The sequence below is a fragment of the Talpa occidentalis genome, unplaced genomic scaffold (genome assembly GCF_014898055.3).
Source record: "Talpa occidentalis isolate TD23 unplaced genomic scaffold, MPIMG_talOcc4v2.1 talOcc4.14, whole genome shotgun sequence".
NCBI classification, from domain to species: domain Eukaryota; kingdom Metazoa; phylum Chordata; class Mammalia; order Eulipotyphla; family Talpidae; genus Talpa; species Talpa occidentalis.
In genome coordinates, this window is record NW_023601433.1 from 74,573,486 (window position 1) to 74,589,175 (window position 15,690).

General features: G+C 41.3%; 1 protein-coding gene across 3 annotated transcripts; it reads left to right on the forward strand.

Annotated features, from left to right (window-relative positions):
- Positions 1-83: 83 nt before the first annotated feature.
- Positions 84-15,147, forward strand: HSCB (HscB mitochondrial iron-sulfur cluster cochaperone). Of its 3 annotated transcripts, none has more exons than XM_037510802.2 (6): positions 84-367; positions 1,390-1,486; positions 1,835-1,924; positions 2,506-2,650; positions 7,978-8,025; positions 14,275-15,147. In XM_037510802.2, the coding sequence occupies exons 1-6, from the start codon at positions 132-134 to the stop codon at positions 14,364-14,366; spliced, it is 708 nt and encodes a 235-aa protein (XP_037366699.1). In that variant the 5' UTR covers positions 84-131; the 3' UTR covers positions 14,367-15,147. The 3 variants fall into 3 exon arrangements, 2 of the variants coding, with proteins under 2 accessions (XP_037366699.1, XP_037366700.1); XR_005125145.2 differs by lacking the exon at positions 14,275-15,147 and adding an exon at positions 6,967-7,036 and having other exon boundaries at positions 90-367; positions 7,978-8,004; XM_037510803.1 differs by lacking the exons at positions 7,978-8,025; positions 14,275-15,147 and having other exon boundaries at positions 86-367; positions 1,835-1,929.
- The last annotated feature ends 543 nt before the right edge of the window (positions 15,148-15,690 follow it).

Here is a 15,690-nt window from a genome sequence, read left to right on the forward strand (position 1 = left end):
CAGAATCCCAGTTTTCCCCTGAGTGACCCCGCCCCCTCGGCGCCCCAGCCAATCACCAGCTCTGGTCGGGCCGACCGCTTGCTCCCCTTTGCCCCCTCGGGCGACCTCAACCAGAATAGGCCGAGCGCCAGATGTGGGGCGGGAGGGCCGGGGCCCTGCTCCGTGCGTGGGGGTTCTGGCCAGCGGGAGCCCCTGGAAGGAGACCGCTAAGCTGCCATGCGGCGTCGCCGGCGGGAAGCAGCTCAGCCCGGTGCTGGAACTGCGGCAGCCCAGCGGGCCCCGTGAGGAAAGACGGGCCCTTCTGCCCGCAGTGCCGGGCACTGCAGCCCCCTGACCCGACTCAGGACTACTTCAGCCTCTTGGACTGGTACGGGGGGGGGCGGGTTCCGTGATGGGGGGGTCGGGGGCCGAGAGAGAGGGGAGGGCCGCTCCGGCTCAGGAAGAAGGCGGGACCGGTGCGATCGGTGGGCGGGGCCCTAGAAAACAGAGTCTCCCGGAGGGTGGAGGGTGGGGTGTATCCAGAGATGGGGGGGGGGGGGGTGTCCCACATCCCAGCGCTAGGAAAAGGGAGCTGGGGAAGAGAACTTTGAGAGATGCAGACGAGAGTGCAGGGAGAACTAGAGCGGGGAAAGAAATTAAATTGGGGGATGGAGGTTTTAATGGAGAAGACTTGAGAGGCAGGCCCTGAGAGGCGGAGCCTGAGGGAGGGCCCCAGGAGGCATAGCGTCCGAGAAACTTGGGGTGAGATTTTTAAGAATAAGAGTATGGAGGTGTGATCCCACATAAGGGAGTAAATGTTCGGGGAAAACGCGATATTGTGGACGGAATCTAAAGTGAAAATGGAGAAAGGATGTCTGAGAAATGTTTTTTCAAAAGGTTGAGGGACTTGGAGAGGTGAAGTTAGATGAAGATAAACTGTTCGGATAGGGCAGCCTCCGGGAATAGAAAGTGAAAGGAATTGAATTAAAATAAAGTGGAAAACAATTATGAAAAGACCTGGTCCTTGGAAATATGGGATGTAATTTGGGGATGCCATTGCTCCATAATCCTGGAATCTGCCAGTCACTGAACACTTATGACAGGCTACAATAACTGACCCCTGAAGTTCTTCAAGAAGCCAGTCTTGTTCCCACCTCAGGGCCTCTGCATGTTTTCTCTGCCTGGATGTTTCCTCCATCTTTGATTACTCATCATCACTCACATCAGCTCAATACAGCTTTTTGACTGTATTCAGTTTTCTGTCACAGCACTTACCAATCTTGGACATTATCTGTCTACAAGTTTACTAATTCTTGTTTATTGTGTCTGTTGAGAACAGGAACCAAGCCTATAGTATACAAAAATATAAATATTTTGATGCTTGAATTTCTTCTCCCAATTTCCTCCCAGCAACCGTTCCTTCAGAGTTGACACTGCAAAGCTCCAGCACAGGTACCAGCAACTACAGCGTCTTGTCCACCCAGATTTCTTCAGCCAGAGGTCTCAGGTAGTCTGTTGGCCACCCTAATTGGGGTAAAACATATCTGCATACTGGGTGGGTGGCTGTGGCCTTGTGGTTATTAGGGACAGATCTGGACAACTGGCTCTACCCTGTCACCAGGGTGGTCTGACCCTTATCAGCCAAGCACTGTATGTGTCCTGCACTTACAGCTTTTATCTGACTTACCAGCAGAATTAGAACCCATTTGTTAAAAATAAAGATAGCTCACCCGATACCAGCACTGTTCTGTCCATGTCCTTAGGTAGCTTGTCCATAAGTAATTTATAAAATACTTTATGAATATAAAATAGTTGATTTGAATAGTAATAAGAAAATCTTCATCTCCACAAACAGACTGAAAAGGAGTTCTCAAAGAAGCATTCGACCCTGGTGAATGATGCCTATAAGACTCTTCTGGCGCCCCTGAGCAGGGGACTATATCTTGTAAGGTGATTTCCCAACCGTTCTATGTGTTACTGCCTGATGTCCAGTGTGCTATAGATTAGCTGCTCCCCTATGTTCAGCAGAAGAGTGCTTAAGATCTGAGCAAGCCCAGGGACCCAACCATATTAACCTCAAAGACATTACACATGTATAGTTTCCTCTGAGTATTCTCTTACAAATCTTACTTGTCTGATTGCATTTTTTTAACCATCTATAAATTTCAAAGATTGGATGGTGATGAATAGTTTTTGTGGGTTGTTTTTTTTTTTTTTTTTTTCCAGAGAGGAAGGGAGGTAAGCATCTCAGTTTTAGGATTGAATAATAATCTTTACATGCATTTACTTGAACCTCCCAATTAAAGGAATGACTCCCCAGGATCTCGTAGTTCCTAGTAGCAGAAATTCCTCCCCAACACTCCACAGTTCAAATTTCCAGCTCTCTAAATTTCACACCATCATTATTAGGACAGGTCAGGTTTTCTTTATGAGTGGTATTCTGTTCTAAAGGGTGAATAGGATTTACAAGACTCTGGACATAGTTTCTTGAAACAAACTTATTTTCTCTGCTTTATGCCCCAATAGCTAAAGCTCTGTGGAGTAGAGATTACTGAAGGGACAGATTATGAAATGGACAGGCAATTCCTCATGGAAATAATGGAAATCAATGAAAAACTTGCAGAAATTCAAAGCGAAGCTGCTGTGAAAGAGATTGAATCTATTGTCAGAGGTAAGATAAAACACCACCAAATGTATTTTTTTGCTATAATGACTATGTTTGGGGTTAAGTAAACAATGAATATAAGGAGTACATACTTGTCATCATAATGAGTCAGGGAAGTTTTGCTTCTTTTTAATAATGAAATCAATTTTGTCTGGAGTTAGACTTTCAGCATTCTTAAGAGTGTCATCATACTTTGCAGATTGCAATGCTCCTTCACACACATAACATCATTTAGATAATATTATTGAGTCTAGCAAGAAAATAGGCCTCAGAAATTCATGGTAATGCCCACTGTCACACAGCAGATACATAATAGCAAAGACTAAAACCTTAATCTTTGGATCCCATATTGCTTTGCTTTCCATTTTATTCCATATTATTCTGTTATTTAGAGAAAAAGAATCATTAATGTGTGTGTGTACAAGTAAAAAGAGAGAAAAATTTACTTAAGGAATTGGATTACATAATTGTGGGGGCTAGCAAATTTGCAACATGTAGGGCAGACCAACAGGCTGGAAACATAAGCAGAATTTCTGTGTTGGTTTTGAGTCAGAATTCCTTCTTTTCCAGAAAACTTCAGGCTTTGTCCTTAAGGCCTTCAACTGAATGAACAAGTCCCACTCATGTGTTCAGAGATAATCTTCTTAAAGTAAACTGATTTAAATGTTAATCCCATCTGCAAATTACCTTACAACAGCTAGGTTTGGTTAAACAACCAAGCACCATAGCCTAACCAGGTTGACAAGTACAATTAGCCATGTTATGCAAAAAAAAGGCTCCAAGGCTCTTACTCCAAAGGTATATAAACCTGTACTATCACAAATTCACAAATAGTGCACCTACTATGTATCATGCACTGCATGACACTGAGTATATGACAGTGAACAGATGTCTTCATGGATTTTATATATTCCAAATCAATGTGTCTAAAAGGGAATTCACAAGCATTGAACTCCCTCCCGAAGGAACTTGTTCCTCTGCCAATTCCCCTTCTAAATGAAGGACATCATCCAGTTGCACAAGTCTAAAACACTGAGAAACCATCCTTATAACCTTTCCTCCTTTATAGATAATCTATAATTCCTCCCATATAATCTATCATCAACTCTTGAAAAGGTAACCTTAAATGTGTTTCAAATCCCTCCATTCATCTTGCTTGCTACCACCCCATTCCAAGCTACCACTCTTATCTGGACAGCTGCAGTAGATCTAGACTTATCTATCCTTATCTTTACACTCTTAAGACATACCTAATATATTCCTACACTGTCATTGTGTGATCTTTTTGAAACCCAGATATAATCATTCACCCTTGACCTTGCTTAAAACTTTAAATGCTTCCACTGCTCTCAAATTAAAGCCCAAACTGTTTAGCATAGCTTACAGGGTCTTGTATGATCCAGCCTCTGCTTCCTCCCATTTGCTGCATCCACTCCAGCTACATAGGTCACTTCCATTTCTTTATCTGAAGTAGACACCTTCCTACCCTAGGGTCTTTGTGCATGTGGTTACTTCTGCCTAAAATCCCCTTCTCTACCCTTCTAACTATCCTTTAGATGTGAGGGCAATCATTACTATCTCAGAGAACTTCTCTTTCTATACATTTGGCAGTGGGTACCCTTCCTTTATAGTATCAATCAAAGTTACAGTTTTACTCTTGTGTGGGACTATCCAACCAATATCTGCCTCCCCCATTAGGCTGAGACTTGCAGAGACAGAAATTATGTCTCTTTTTTCTTCTCTCCCATCTAGGGCAAACAGAATAGTATTTGGTGTATAACAGAAATCCAGTAAATATTTTCTGAGTAAAGAATAATAAAGAAATTGAAGGCATTAAAATGGGATTTGTGGTAGGGGATCATCAACTGAAGATGTGTCAGAAGCATTAGGGCTGGGTAGTATTGAGATAAGAGAAATTCAAGACATGCAGTCAGAAGCCCTGGCTATATGACTTTGGGAGGCAGAGCATCATAAAACTGTGAGATTAGGTGGACTGGGGTTTAGGCCCAACATTGCCGCTGACTTTTTGTGTGACCTTGAGCAAGTGACTTCTTCCCTCTGAGACTTTGTTTCCTCATTTGTAAAACAGATAATATTAGTCCTGGTTGATATAAGGATTAAGTTAAATGAGATAGAAAGCTTATAAAACACTTAACACAGTGCCTAGCCCATAGTAAGTACTCAGTGGTGAGGGGTTTTCTAGCTATATCGTAAACATATAACACTGAGCAGACTGATCACCATCATTTAGATTAATTCCTAAATTGTTCCCCTATAGGAATCTGCTAAGGCCTAAGATAAAAAATGAATGTTTCAAGGTCATAGAGCTAGTTGTAGAGGTCAGGACTTCAGAGCTCCAGACTTCTAATCCAGTGTTCTGTTATTTATACCACATTGCCCCCTGAGAAGCAAATTTCCAGCTATTTTCTAGGAGTCTGAAAACAGGGTCCGTTCTCAGCGTCTCCACATAAGACAATTCCCCAATAGCTGTCAGGCCTAGAATGGTGATAGAATGTACTTGAAAGCAGGTACCATATAAATGATTTATTCTGTTACAGGAGTTTGGGAACTGGCTACTTGATAATCATAAGCCAAAACTTATGGCAAGAGTTGGTGGCAGCTTCCCTGGTGTCCTAGTCAGTGCTATCACCTCTACAGCCTGAATTCAACCACCAGCCAGGGACCTAACTCCATATATGGTGCAGCAAACCTCTCCTGTCTTGCCCGCTGCTCCCTTTAGCAGTGTATTTCAGTAAATATGCCAATTCTGCTCCCCACGCAATCTTTGGTGAATCCTCTCACCCTCCCGCAGCACAAGGGACCAAGGTGATAGTTAACGGGTGAATGGGTGGTGGGAATTTTATGGGAACTATAATCAAGATGAAAATGCATACATTGGGGGCCTCCCTTGTGGCACAAGGGGTTAAGACACAGCACTGTGAAGCAATCTGCAACACAAGTTCGATCCCTGGTCAGGGAGGTGACCCACATGGCACAGCGAACCTCCTCTGTCTCGCCTGCTGCTCCTCTTAGGAATGTATTTCAGTCGGTCTGCCTGTTCTGCTCCCCACTCTCTCTGGTGAATCCTCTCACCCCCCACACCTCTAGCCTGTACCCCACTTCTTGTATGCATAAATAGATAAATCTTTTTTAAAAAAAGGAAATGCATATATTGTACAAAAATGAAAAATGATATAAAAAATATATAAAATAATTAAAAATAAATAATTTTTTGAAAAAATTTTAAAAACGGTCGTACGTGGAAGGAAATCAAGTTTAATCAGGAGCCACCAAACCTTAGAAGATGGCATATTACTGGGGCCTCCCCTGGTGGCAGAGGCGGTTGAGTGCTGCACTGTGAAGCTGTCTGCAGCCTCTGCAGCGCCGGTTCGATCCCAGACGGCTGATGAGGGTCCCACATGGCGCGGCAGACCTCTCCTGTCGCGCCCGCTGCTCCCCTCAGCAGTGTATTTCGTTAGTCTGCCTGTTCTGTTCCCTGCTCTGTCTCTGGTGAATCCTCTCACCCTCCCGCGAATCTGGCCTGTACCCCGGTTCTGGTATAAATAAATAAATAAATCTTTAAAAAAAAAAAGAAGAAGAAGATGGCAGATTACTGTCTCAAAGGATATCTTTCTGAATTAGGGAGAAGCAGGACTTGTATGGGGAAGTACTAAAGAAGAGGAAAGGTTAAAATGTGTCAGCAGGATTTCAGAGAATTAGACAGGTTTTTCTAGGAACTGCATTCATGCCCCTTTTTCTTTCAAGTTTGATCTTGACTGGATCTAGCATGGTGCTGGTACTAAGGCGGTGGCTTAACCCTTGTTTTCTACCTCCTCCACCTTGGTTTCAGCCAGCATTGCCAGGTTTTCTGGTTTTGTCTGCAAGAAAAGACAAAGTGGAGCAAAACAGGGATGAACAGAGCAAAGGCAAGGAACTATGGCTCCCAGGCTTGTGACAATTCCCTGTTGGTTTATATGCTGCTCCTCAATCTTGAGAGGCAGTGGACAGAGGCAATGTTTCCTGAAACTACTTCCTGCTTCCTCAGAGTTTTAGAGCTGAGTAGAGAAATAGAATCTTTCCCTAGGTATAATAATTTGAGATATGACTGGTTGTCACAGGGTTGTAATCCCAATTACTTGCAGTTTTAATGTTTCCAACTGTTCAGAGACAAAGGAACAAAACAGTTCAATAGAGAAATACCAAAGAGCAGAGATAGGTATATTTAAGTGAGGGTGGTCATGGGATCAAGTAAGGGTCCCATCTATACAAATAAACTAGTTTTTCAATATACTTTGCCTCAGTAACCTTTCCTGTGTCCTCAGTTCCCAGCTGGCCTTGAAACTCAAGGTTGTTGCAGTTACTACAGCTGTAAATACAACCTTCAGAGAGAAAGTTAAGTAATTTTTTTTTTCTATTGTGCTCTTTAAGGTCTGAAAGCAATTTAACCATTTAGATTCAAAAGTCTTCAATTCCTAGTGAGGAAAGAACAGAAGTAGTTAAGTAGTTACTTCATTTGGCATCTTCCCTCTCTCTCTCTTTTTTTTAAAGATTTATTTATTTATGCATATAGGAACTAGGGTGTAAGCCAGAAGGGGGGGAAGGGGGGCTGGGTGTGAGAGGATTCACCAGAGAGAGTGGGAAGCAGAACAGGTAGATCCACTGAAATACACTGCTGGGGGAGCAGTGGGTGAGACAGGAGAGGTCCCCTGCACCATGTGGGTTAGCTCCCTGGCAGGCAGGGATGCTGCAGTGGCTGGCCATAGCTTGATAGCGCTGTGTCTTTAACCCCTGCGCCACCAGGGAGGCCTGGCATCTTCTCTTTTGAGGTACAATATGATCTAAATGTTTCCTTTTCCTGGGCAACTGCATAATTTGCAAATGGTTTCCCAGACACACTCTGTAATGCCCTGGGAATAGGTCAACCCAGCTTGTAAATTTTCTCTTGAAATCTGGAAGACTCAGATTGCTTGGTGGAGACAGTCAAGGTAGGATAGTTCTTTTCATCCTCCTTCCTCTCCATAAACCAGTTCCACCTACTTTCTTATTCGTGAAATACCAGCCAAGGCATTTCTTAATGATTCTTTGATCATTTTATAAGTCTTGGTGATTAACCCTTAGGCCTTCCATGGGTAGAAAAACATGGTGTAACTAGGGTCAGCCAGTACCTGCACTCAACAGGAGCTGCCATCATGTGACAGAAGTTACAAAGTCTCCCCTTGAATCCAAACTCCTTGCTATGTTGGGTTCAAACTAGCATGATAACAAAGTATTTTCTTCTTCATGTCATGAGCCTATTTAAGTAGAAAAATTAATGTAATGGTTTTCTCTTACAGGTAAACAGAAAGAGCTGACTGATAATGTAAGCAGAGCTTTTGAACAAGGTACTTTTTATATTCTTGACTTTATTGAATATGGGAAGAAATTGTAAGCACTGAGGTATAACTTAGTTCAATAAGTAACTATTATATACCTACCACTATGATAGGTACATGATATATGTACTCATATTGATATATGAGTCAACATTTTTGCCTTTAAGGATTCAGTCTTGCTGGAATCTTAACTGAAATTTGGCACAAGCTATGAGCCAAAAACAGTGAAAGATGAGATAAGAGAAAGTGCTTCCATTCCCCTTAAGCAAGTAGGAGAAGATGAGATGAGAGCTGTGTAATATGGGTTGAATCCTACATAGGCAAATTCAAGTAAAAACAACCTTTCCATCCCTGACTTGTGCTAACCCATATGTAAGGGACTTAGGAAAGCAGAAAGCCACTCAAACTAACCCAGATAAAGGAAGCTATTATAAAGAATAAGAGCTGGATGACTCCATATTCCTCCTTTATATATTACCTTATAAGAGCAAGGCCCTGCTCTGTCCCTGGTGAACTCTCTCACCCTCCCGTGCCTCCAGCCTGTACCCCAGCTATTGTATAAATAAAAAAAAAAAAAAATCTTAAAAGAAAAAGAAAAATTTCTGTGAACTATATATAATTTCTGAAATGGTAATGTCTTAACCATACAAAAATAACCTAGGGAAGGCTAGGTACTTACATCTCTTCTTTGACAATGCTTTCCATGTAATTTACTGTATTGAATTAGCCTAATTAATTTAACATCTCTTTAAAAGGTGACAGAACAAATCCTTTGAGGTTTTCCAGGGGCCCTCTCAGAAACTTCAAAGTTAGTTCAAGGTCAAGAAAACTATTTAGAAATGAATTTTGGGAAGTTATGGAGAGTGTAAAAGGTTTGAATATTTAATTAAGTAGGATTATAGGTCACTGTGAAATAATACTTAGTTATCTACTTGTGTAAGTTGATTATAGAAGTATTCAGAGATGCTTCTGTTCTCTAAGTAATCAAGGACATGAAAAAGAGAGCTTAAAGCACTGGAAATTATCAAAAGGTAAAGAAAAAAATATAATTTTTTACTGGGAGTGGACTAATAGTCCAAGAAACTTCATCATTTTAACAGAGAGAAAACGAAGCTCTGTTTTTGTACCAGTACATTGTTAATATTAGAGTTCATTTGCTTTTGTTAAAAAATAAAATTCATTGGAATAAATTTGAAGATCTGATTGACTTTATTCAAAGATTCATGAATTGGGGGGCATCTCATCTAGCAAGAAGATAGGCCTCCAAGGACTTACACAAATGGAAGGTTTTATAGTCAGAAAGAAGGTGGGGACAAAGTTTTTTTTTTTTTTTTTTAAGATTTGTTTATTTAGGGCCTCCCCGGTGGCGCAGTGGTTGAGCGCTGGGTTGCAAAGCTGCCCGCAGCTTCTGCAATGCCGATTCGATCCCCGGCCGCCAGGCGAGGGTCCCACATGGCGCGCAGACCTCTCCTGCTGCCCACTGCTCCCCTCAGCAGTGTACTTTGTCAGTCTGCCTATTCTGCACTCCACTCTGGCTCTGGTAAATTCTTTTACCCTTCTGTGCTTCTGACTGTACCCAGTGCTTGTATAAATAAATAAAAAATAAAATCTTAAAAAAAAAAAAAGATTTGTTTATTTATGCATACAAGAAGGAGGAGCGGGGTGGGGAGGGGTACAGGCCAGAAGTGTTGGGGGTGAGAGGATTCACCAGAGACAGAGGGGAACAGAGCAGGCAGACTGACTGAAATACACTGCTGAGGGGAGCAGCGGGCGAGTCAGGAGAGGTCTGCTGTGCCGTATGGGTTGCTCCCTGGGTGGGGATCAGACTCTTGCTGCAGCTTCATAGGTTGCATCTTAACCCCTTGCACCACCAGGGAGGCCCCAGGACAAAGTTTTTAACAAAAGAAAAGAAAGATTTTTTTCAGGCATGGGAGCTCTTATGCAGATGATCTCAACTAGTGCTATCCTGAAAATTCCAGATTGACTGGTTTAAAATTCTACTTTTGGGAGGAGTTGAAGCAGTCAATTTAGACATTAAGTCTTGCATAAATGATAACATTTAGGGCCTGTTGTCTCTCTTTTAAAGACTATGTATATTCACTATTTAATCTTAGCCAGCTTTCATCTTGAAAATTAAAACTTCTTCTAAACCTACAACTTACTCTATCCATGTTTTCTCTACCCGTTCCTTTTTCCACATTCTATATTAGGACAAAGTTATTCTCTTATTTAGAAATTGTTCAGATATTTAATGACTGTTATGTAATTTAGCATAAGTCCAAGATTGCACATTACCAAAAACATTTTAGAAATGATTTTTACATAAAATATTATAAAGCACAGTTATTGTTGAAGTTAAGTTTGTCAAAATTATTTGAGCAATATAAAATTTGCCATTTTTGTAATTTTAAACATCTAGTAATTATAATATTAGTTTATTTGATTAGTAAACACAAGTAGAATAAATTTTGTGTTTGGACTTTATTTAATGTTACAATTCTGTAGACATACTTATTGACAATATGAAACTAGTCTTATTCACCAAAGATTTACCCACATGACATGAAATTGAAAGAGACTTGAGTTGGTTCCTATATTTTGGGAAGTCTTAGGAAAATTTAATTTGATTAAGTGTATATTCTTTCTAGGTCAATTAAGAAAATTCTTCCAAGGGATTTATGGATTAATTTGGAAATGCTGTTCAGAAGTAGTGAAATACAAACACGTACACACATAAACAGACAAACACAAACAAATTTATAACATTTTTCACTTAAAATTGTTAACTACAGTCAAGCATAAATAAATACAATAATACAGGACTCATAGTTCATGTGTGAGTGGTTCTCATTATTGCTCCATTTTATATATTGTATTTCTGGCAGATAGAACAAGTCACAGATTACCTGCTCAATTTGGGGGCTAAAGCATTCCCCCAATCTTTTTTATTAAAGGTGGATGAGACCTTTAATTTTTTTTTTTTTAAGATTTATTTATTTATTTACACAAGCACTGGGTACAGTTGGAAGCGCAGGAGGGTGAGAGAATTCACCAGAGCCAGAGCGGAGAGCAGAGCAGGCAGTGATGAAATACATTGCTGAGGGGAGCAGCGGGCAGCAGGAGAGGTCTGCGCGCCATGTGGGACCCTCACCCAGTGGCCGCAGATCACCAGGGATCGAACCGGCGCTGCAGAGGCTGCGGGCAGCTTCGCAACCCAGCACTCAACTGCTGCACCACCGGGGAGGCCCGAGACCTTTAATTTTTTTAATTTTTTATTTGCCCTGATAAATAATCTTATGGAAATTGTGGATTAAATATGTCTGTTTCCATTTAGCTTTTTTCTTTCAGCTTTAGATGGTTGCTTTTGGAGGTATCTGAGTCACTTGCGAGCCCATGCTATGTATAGGGAACCCAAAGTTTCAGTGGTTTTAGGGTGTTGTCAGGAGTGGGAAGGGAAAGGTCTGGCAGGATGGACAGAGGAATAGAGGAGGTAGAGGATTGAATGGGAGCCATATCAAAGGATGCAGAGTATTTGAAGGGAGGATGGAAGGTGGTAGTCAAAAAAGGAATGGAGAAAATGGGAAGGAGAGGTCTTGGAGGAATTACTTCAAGGTCCTAAATTTCCCAAAGAAGCTATGGATGTTCTAGATTTTCATAGGTAAAGTCATACTACCAAGAAGAGAAGTGGACAGAGCTCTGTGGTAATGCATTAGCAGGGAGTCAAGACGAAGGGTTTCAGTTAACTGAGATGTTTCCATGTGAGAAGCAGAATCAAATGGAGAAAACAAAGAGACCTCACAAGGAAAAAGAAATGTCTAGCCCAGGACTCAGTCCCCACTTGAATCAAGGAAGCAGGAAGAATTCTGGTCCAGGTCTCTAACCCAGCCTCAGAGAATATTCTCAGCATGTAAGAATCAAAATCTGTCTTCATTGGATTTTAGTGGACCTTCATCTAAGGAATGAGTCAGGAGTGAAACTCAAATCACTGTACACCCCAAAAACAAGCATACTGGAGATGAGAAAGTGCATATGAAAAGTCCAGTTGTCATATCCAAGGGCCTGAGTTGCTTCTAATCCAAACCAGAGTCACAGTACCAGGTAACAGTCAAAGATAAACAAGCCAGACATCAGTTCAAATGCTAAGGAGAGATTTTAATCAGTAATAACTCTTGCGATGGGGAAAAGATTCCAGCATGAACTGAATTCAATGTTGGTTTGACTGTTTATTTTAAAGGAAAAATGAGGAAGTAAGGAGGGGACACACAGGACTCAGTAGAGTCAAGAAAGTGAAAAAAATTGCAGGAGGCCATGGTTGTTCCATGTAAAACCATTTGAATTTGCTGAGCATTTATTTATTTTTTTAATTTATTTTTATTTATGCATACAAGAACTGGGGTATAGTCCAGAGGTATGGGGTGGTGAGGGGCAGGTGTGAGAGGATTCACCAGAGAGAGTGGGAAGATGAACAGGCAGATCTACTGAAACACACTGCTGAGGGGAGCAGTGGGCAAGACAGGAGAGGTCTGCTATGCCATGTGGGTTGCTCCCTTGGCCGGGGATCGAACTCATGCTACAGTGGCTGAGGATAGCTTCATAGGTTGCATCTTAACCCTCTGTGCCAACAGGGAGGCCCCTGAGCCCTTTTCTTGATTAACCCTTAGCCTTGACCTTTAAAGACTTGAACATATACTAACATAATTTCTTTTTAATATATTTTTTAAATTTTTATTTATTTTTGTGTAGAAGAACTGGGGTATAGGCCACAGGTGTGGGGGGTGAGAGGATTCATCAGAGGCAGGCAGACTGGAGAACAGAATAGGTGGATTTACTAAAATACACTGCCAAGGAAAGCACTAGGTGAGACAGGAGAGGTCTGCTGGTGAGACTGGGTTGGCTTCCTGGCTGGGATGGAACTCAGGCCAAAGCGGTGAAACACCTCTGTCTACACCCCAGTTCTTGTATGCATAAATAAATAAATCTTGAAGAAAGAAAGGGGCTCAGAGGAGCTTGGCTACCTTTGGTTTTAAAGAGGATTCTTTTTAGCCACCCATATTATAGAATTTTCCACAATAACTAATAGGTAGAACCATCAGTGGTTCAATGAATAAACAAAATATTGCACATCCATTAACTGGAATATAATTCAACCCTATAAAGGAAGGAAATTCTGATACACGCGATAACATGGATGAATTTTGAGGATATTATGTTAAATGAAATAAGCCAGTCACAAAAAGAAAAATCCAGAGGAGCCCACTGTTTAGGTTCATAGAGTCAGAAGTAGAATGGTGATTGCCAAGGACTAGACAGAGGGTGAAATGAGAAGTTATTATTTCATAGGTAGAGTTTCCAATTTGAAGGATGAAAAATGCTGGTGATGACTGTACCACCTTGATGTCACTGCACTCCAGGTTTAAAAATGGTGACAATGATAAATTTTATTTTAATGTTAATATTTTATCACAGTTAAAATAATTTGTGTAAATTAAATAAAGAAATAGAACATGACCCTTCCCATCCAAGTCTCTAGTAGGTCCTTTGCAAATGCATCCCCCTCATTAACCATTCTGATTTGTGTTAATCATTCACTTCCTTTTCTTGGTCATTCTAATCATATATGATTATTGTGGTATGTTACTTAGTTTTGCATATATCTTAAGTCAGGGTTTTTCAAGCTTAAAACTGACAATTCAGGTAAGTGGACGGGGGAAACTGTCTTGTACGCTGCACAATGATTAGAAGCACCCCTGGTCTCTGTCCACTGGATGCCAGTGCCACTTCCCCAGCTATGACCAAAAATGTCTCCAGTTATTCCAAACATCCCCTTGGGCACAAAATAAACCCCAGTCAAGAACAACTGGTCTGAGGGCATCATTCCTAGAGACAATCTTCTAAGGGAGCATTGCACCTCAGCAGAGGAAATATTCATTGCTTCAACATCCTTCTCAGGATTTCATCCCCTTGTATGATGAGAGAGAACTCTTAAATCACAACTATTTTACTACTTGGGGACTGTCCTGGAAAGAATTGACTTCTCCTATTTAAAGTTTGAATCCTGTAAGCAACATGCATTTACCCACTTTTTGTTAAACCCTTTGTCCCTATAGCAATCCAAATGTTCTTCCTCTCTGTCACTTAGATTTACTGAGTAATTGATCTGCCAGAGCCAGTTCTACTTATATTTAGTTGCTTTGATCAAGAAGGTTGGTTTTTTTTCTTGCTTGAAATGAACCTCTCATTAATGTCTCTTTATTTCAGATGATTTTGAAAAAGCCAAGGAAATATTAACAAAGATGAAATACTTTTCAAACGTGGAAGAACAGATCAAGTTAAAGAAAATTCCCCTCTAATAGTTGCTAATTTTAAAGTTTTTAAAATAAAGTTCTTGCATATTTCCCTTCTGGTTTCTGCTAATTGAAAATAGATATACTGTAATCACTTATCTTAATTAAGGATGTGATTCAATCATTAATAGATGGCCAAGTTCGTCATGCCGGTGGAAATACTTCTCACCAGAGCCTAAGTGGTCAGTTCTTCTGTGATACCTGATGCATCATGCCACTATCTAGGCCAGTGGATGAGAAGATGGGGAGAGAGCCAACCTGAGGCTCTGTAGTAGGGGTCAGCAAACTTTCTCTGCAAAAGACCAGGTAGTAAATATTTGACTCTGCCATTGTAGAACTTTATTTATAAAACAGGTAGTGCTCTAGATTTGGCCTTGGGCTTGCCAGCATCCCCTCAACATACCTACTTTCTAATGGCGTGATCTTCAGTAATAGATAATCCCCTCATTAGTGTGGCCTTCAGGACATTCTACAACCATGCAAAGATGCCTACAGGTATTTTATTTCAAAATGTAGATAATATTATGAAGAATTAGTCTGGGGACTTCCCTGGTGGTACAAGGGGTTAAGTCTCAACACTATGAAGCTATCCACAGCAACTGCAGCACCAGTTCAATCACCTGCCAGGGAGGTGACCCACATGGCGCAGCAGACCTCTCCTGTCTCACCCTTTGCTCCCCTCAGCAGTGTATTTCAGTAGATCTGCCTGTTCTGCTTCCCACTCTGTCTCTGGTGAATCCTCTCACCCTCTGCACCTCTGGCCTATACACCAGTTCTTGTATGCATAAAGAAATAAATCTTTAAAAAATAAAAAGAATTAGTCTGTTTATTCTTTTTTGGTCCTTTCTGGTTGCCTAGGGGTGAATTCTCAGCTCTACCACCTTTGGCCTGATTTAGATCCCTTACCAGGGAAGTGACCCACATGGCACAGCAGACCTCTCCTGTTTAGCCAGCTGTTCCCCTCAGCAGTGTATTTCAGTAAATCCACCTGTTCTGCTCCCCACTCTGTCTCTGATGAATCCTCTCACACCCCAGCACATTTGGCTTACACCCCAGTTCAGTTCTTCCATACCAAAAAAAAAAATAGTGATGGGAAGGAAATCAATAAACATTAAAAATAAAATTAGTCAATTTCTCTCAGGGCAGTTGACACTTTCTTAGCCCAAATCAGCTCTACTTCCCTTGTAGATCTTTAGAAATTCAGTTTAAACTCTTGATTTATTAAAAAAAAAAATTTAGGACCCCCCTGGTAGCGCAGCGGTTGAGCCCTGGGCTGTGCAGCGCCGGTTTGATCCCCGGCAGCCGGGCGAGAGTCCCACATGGCGCACAG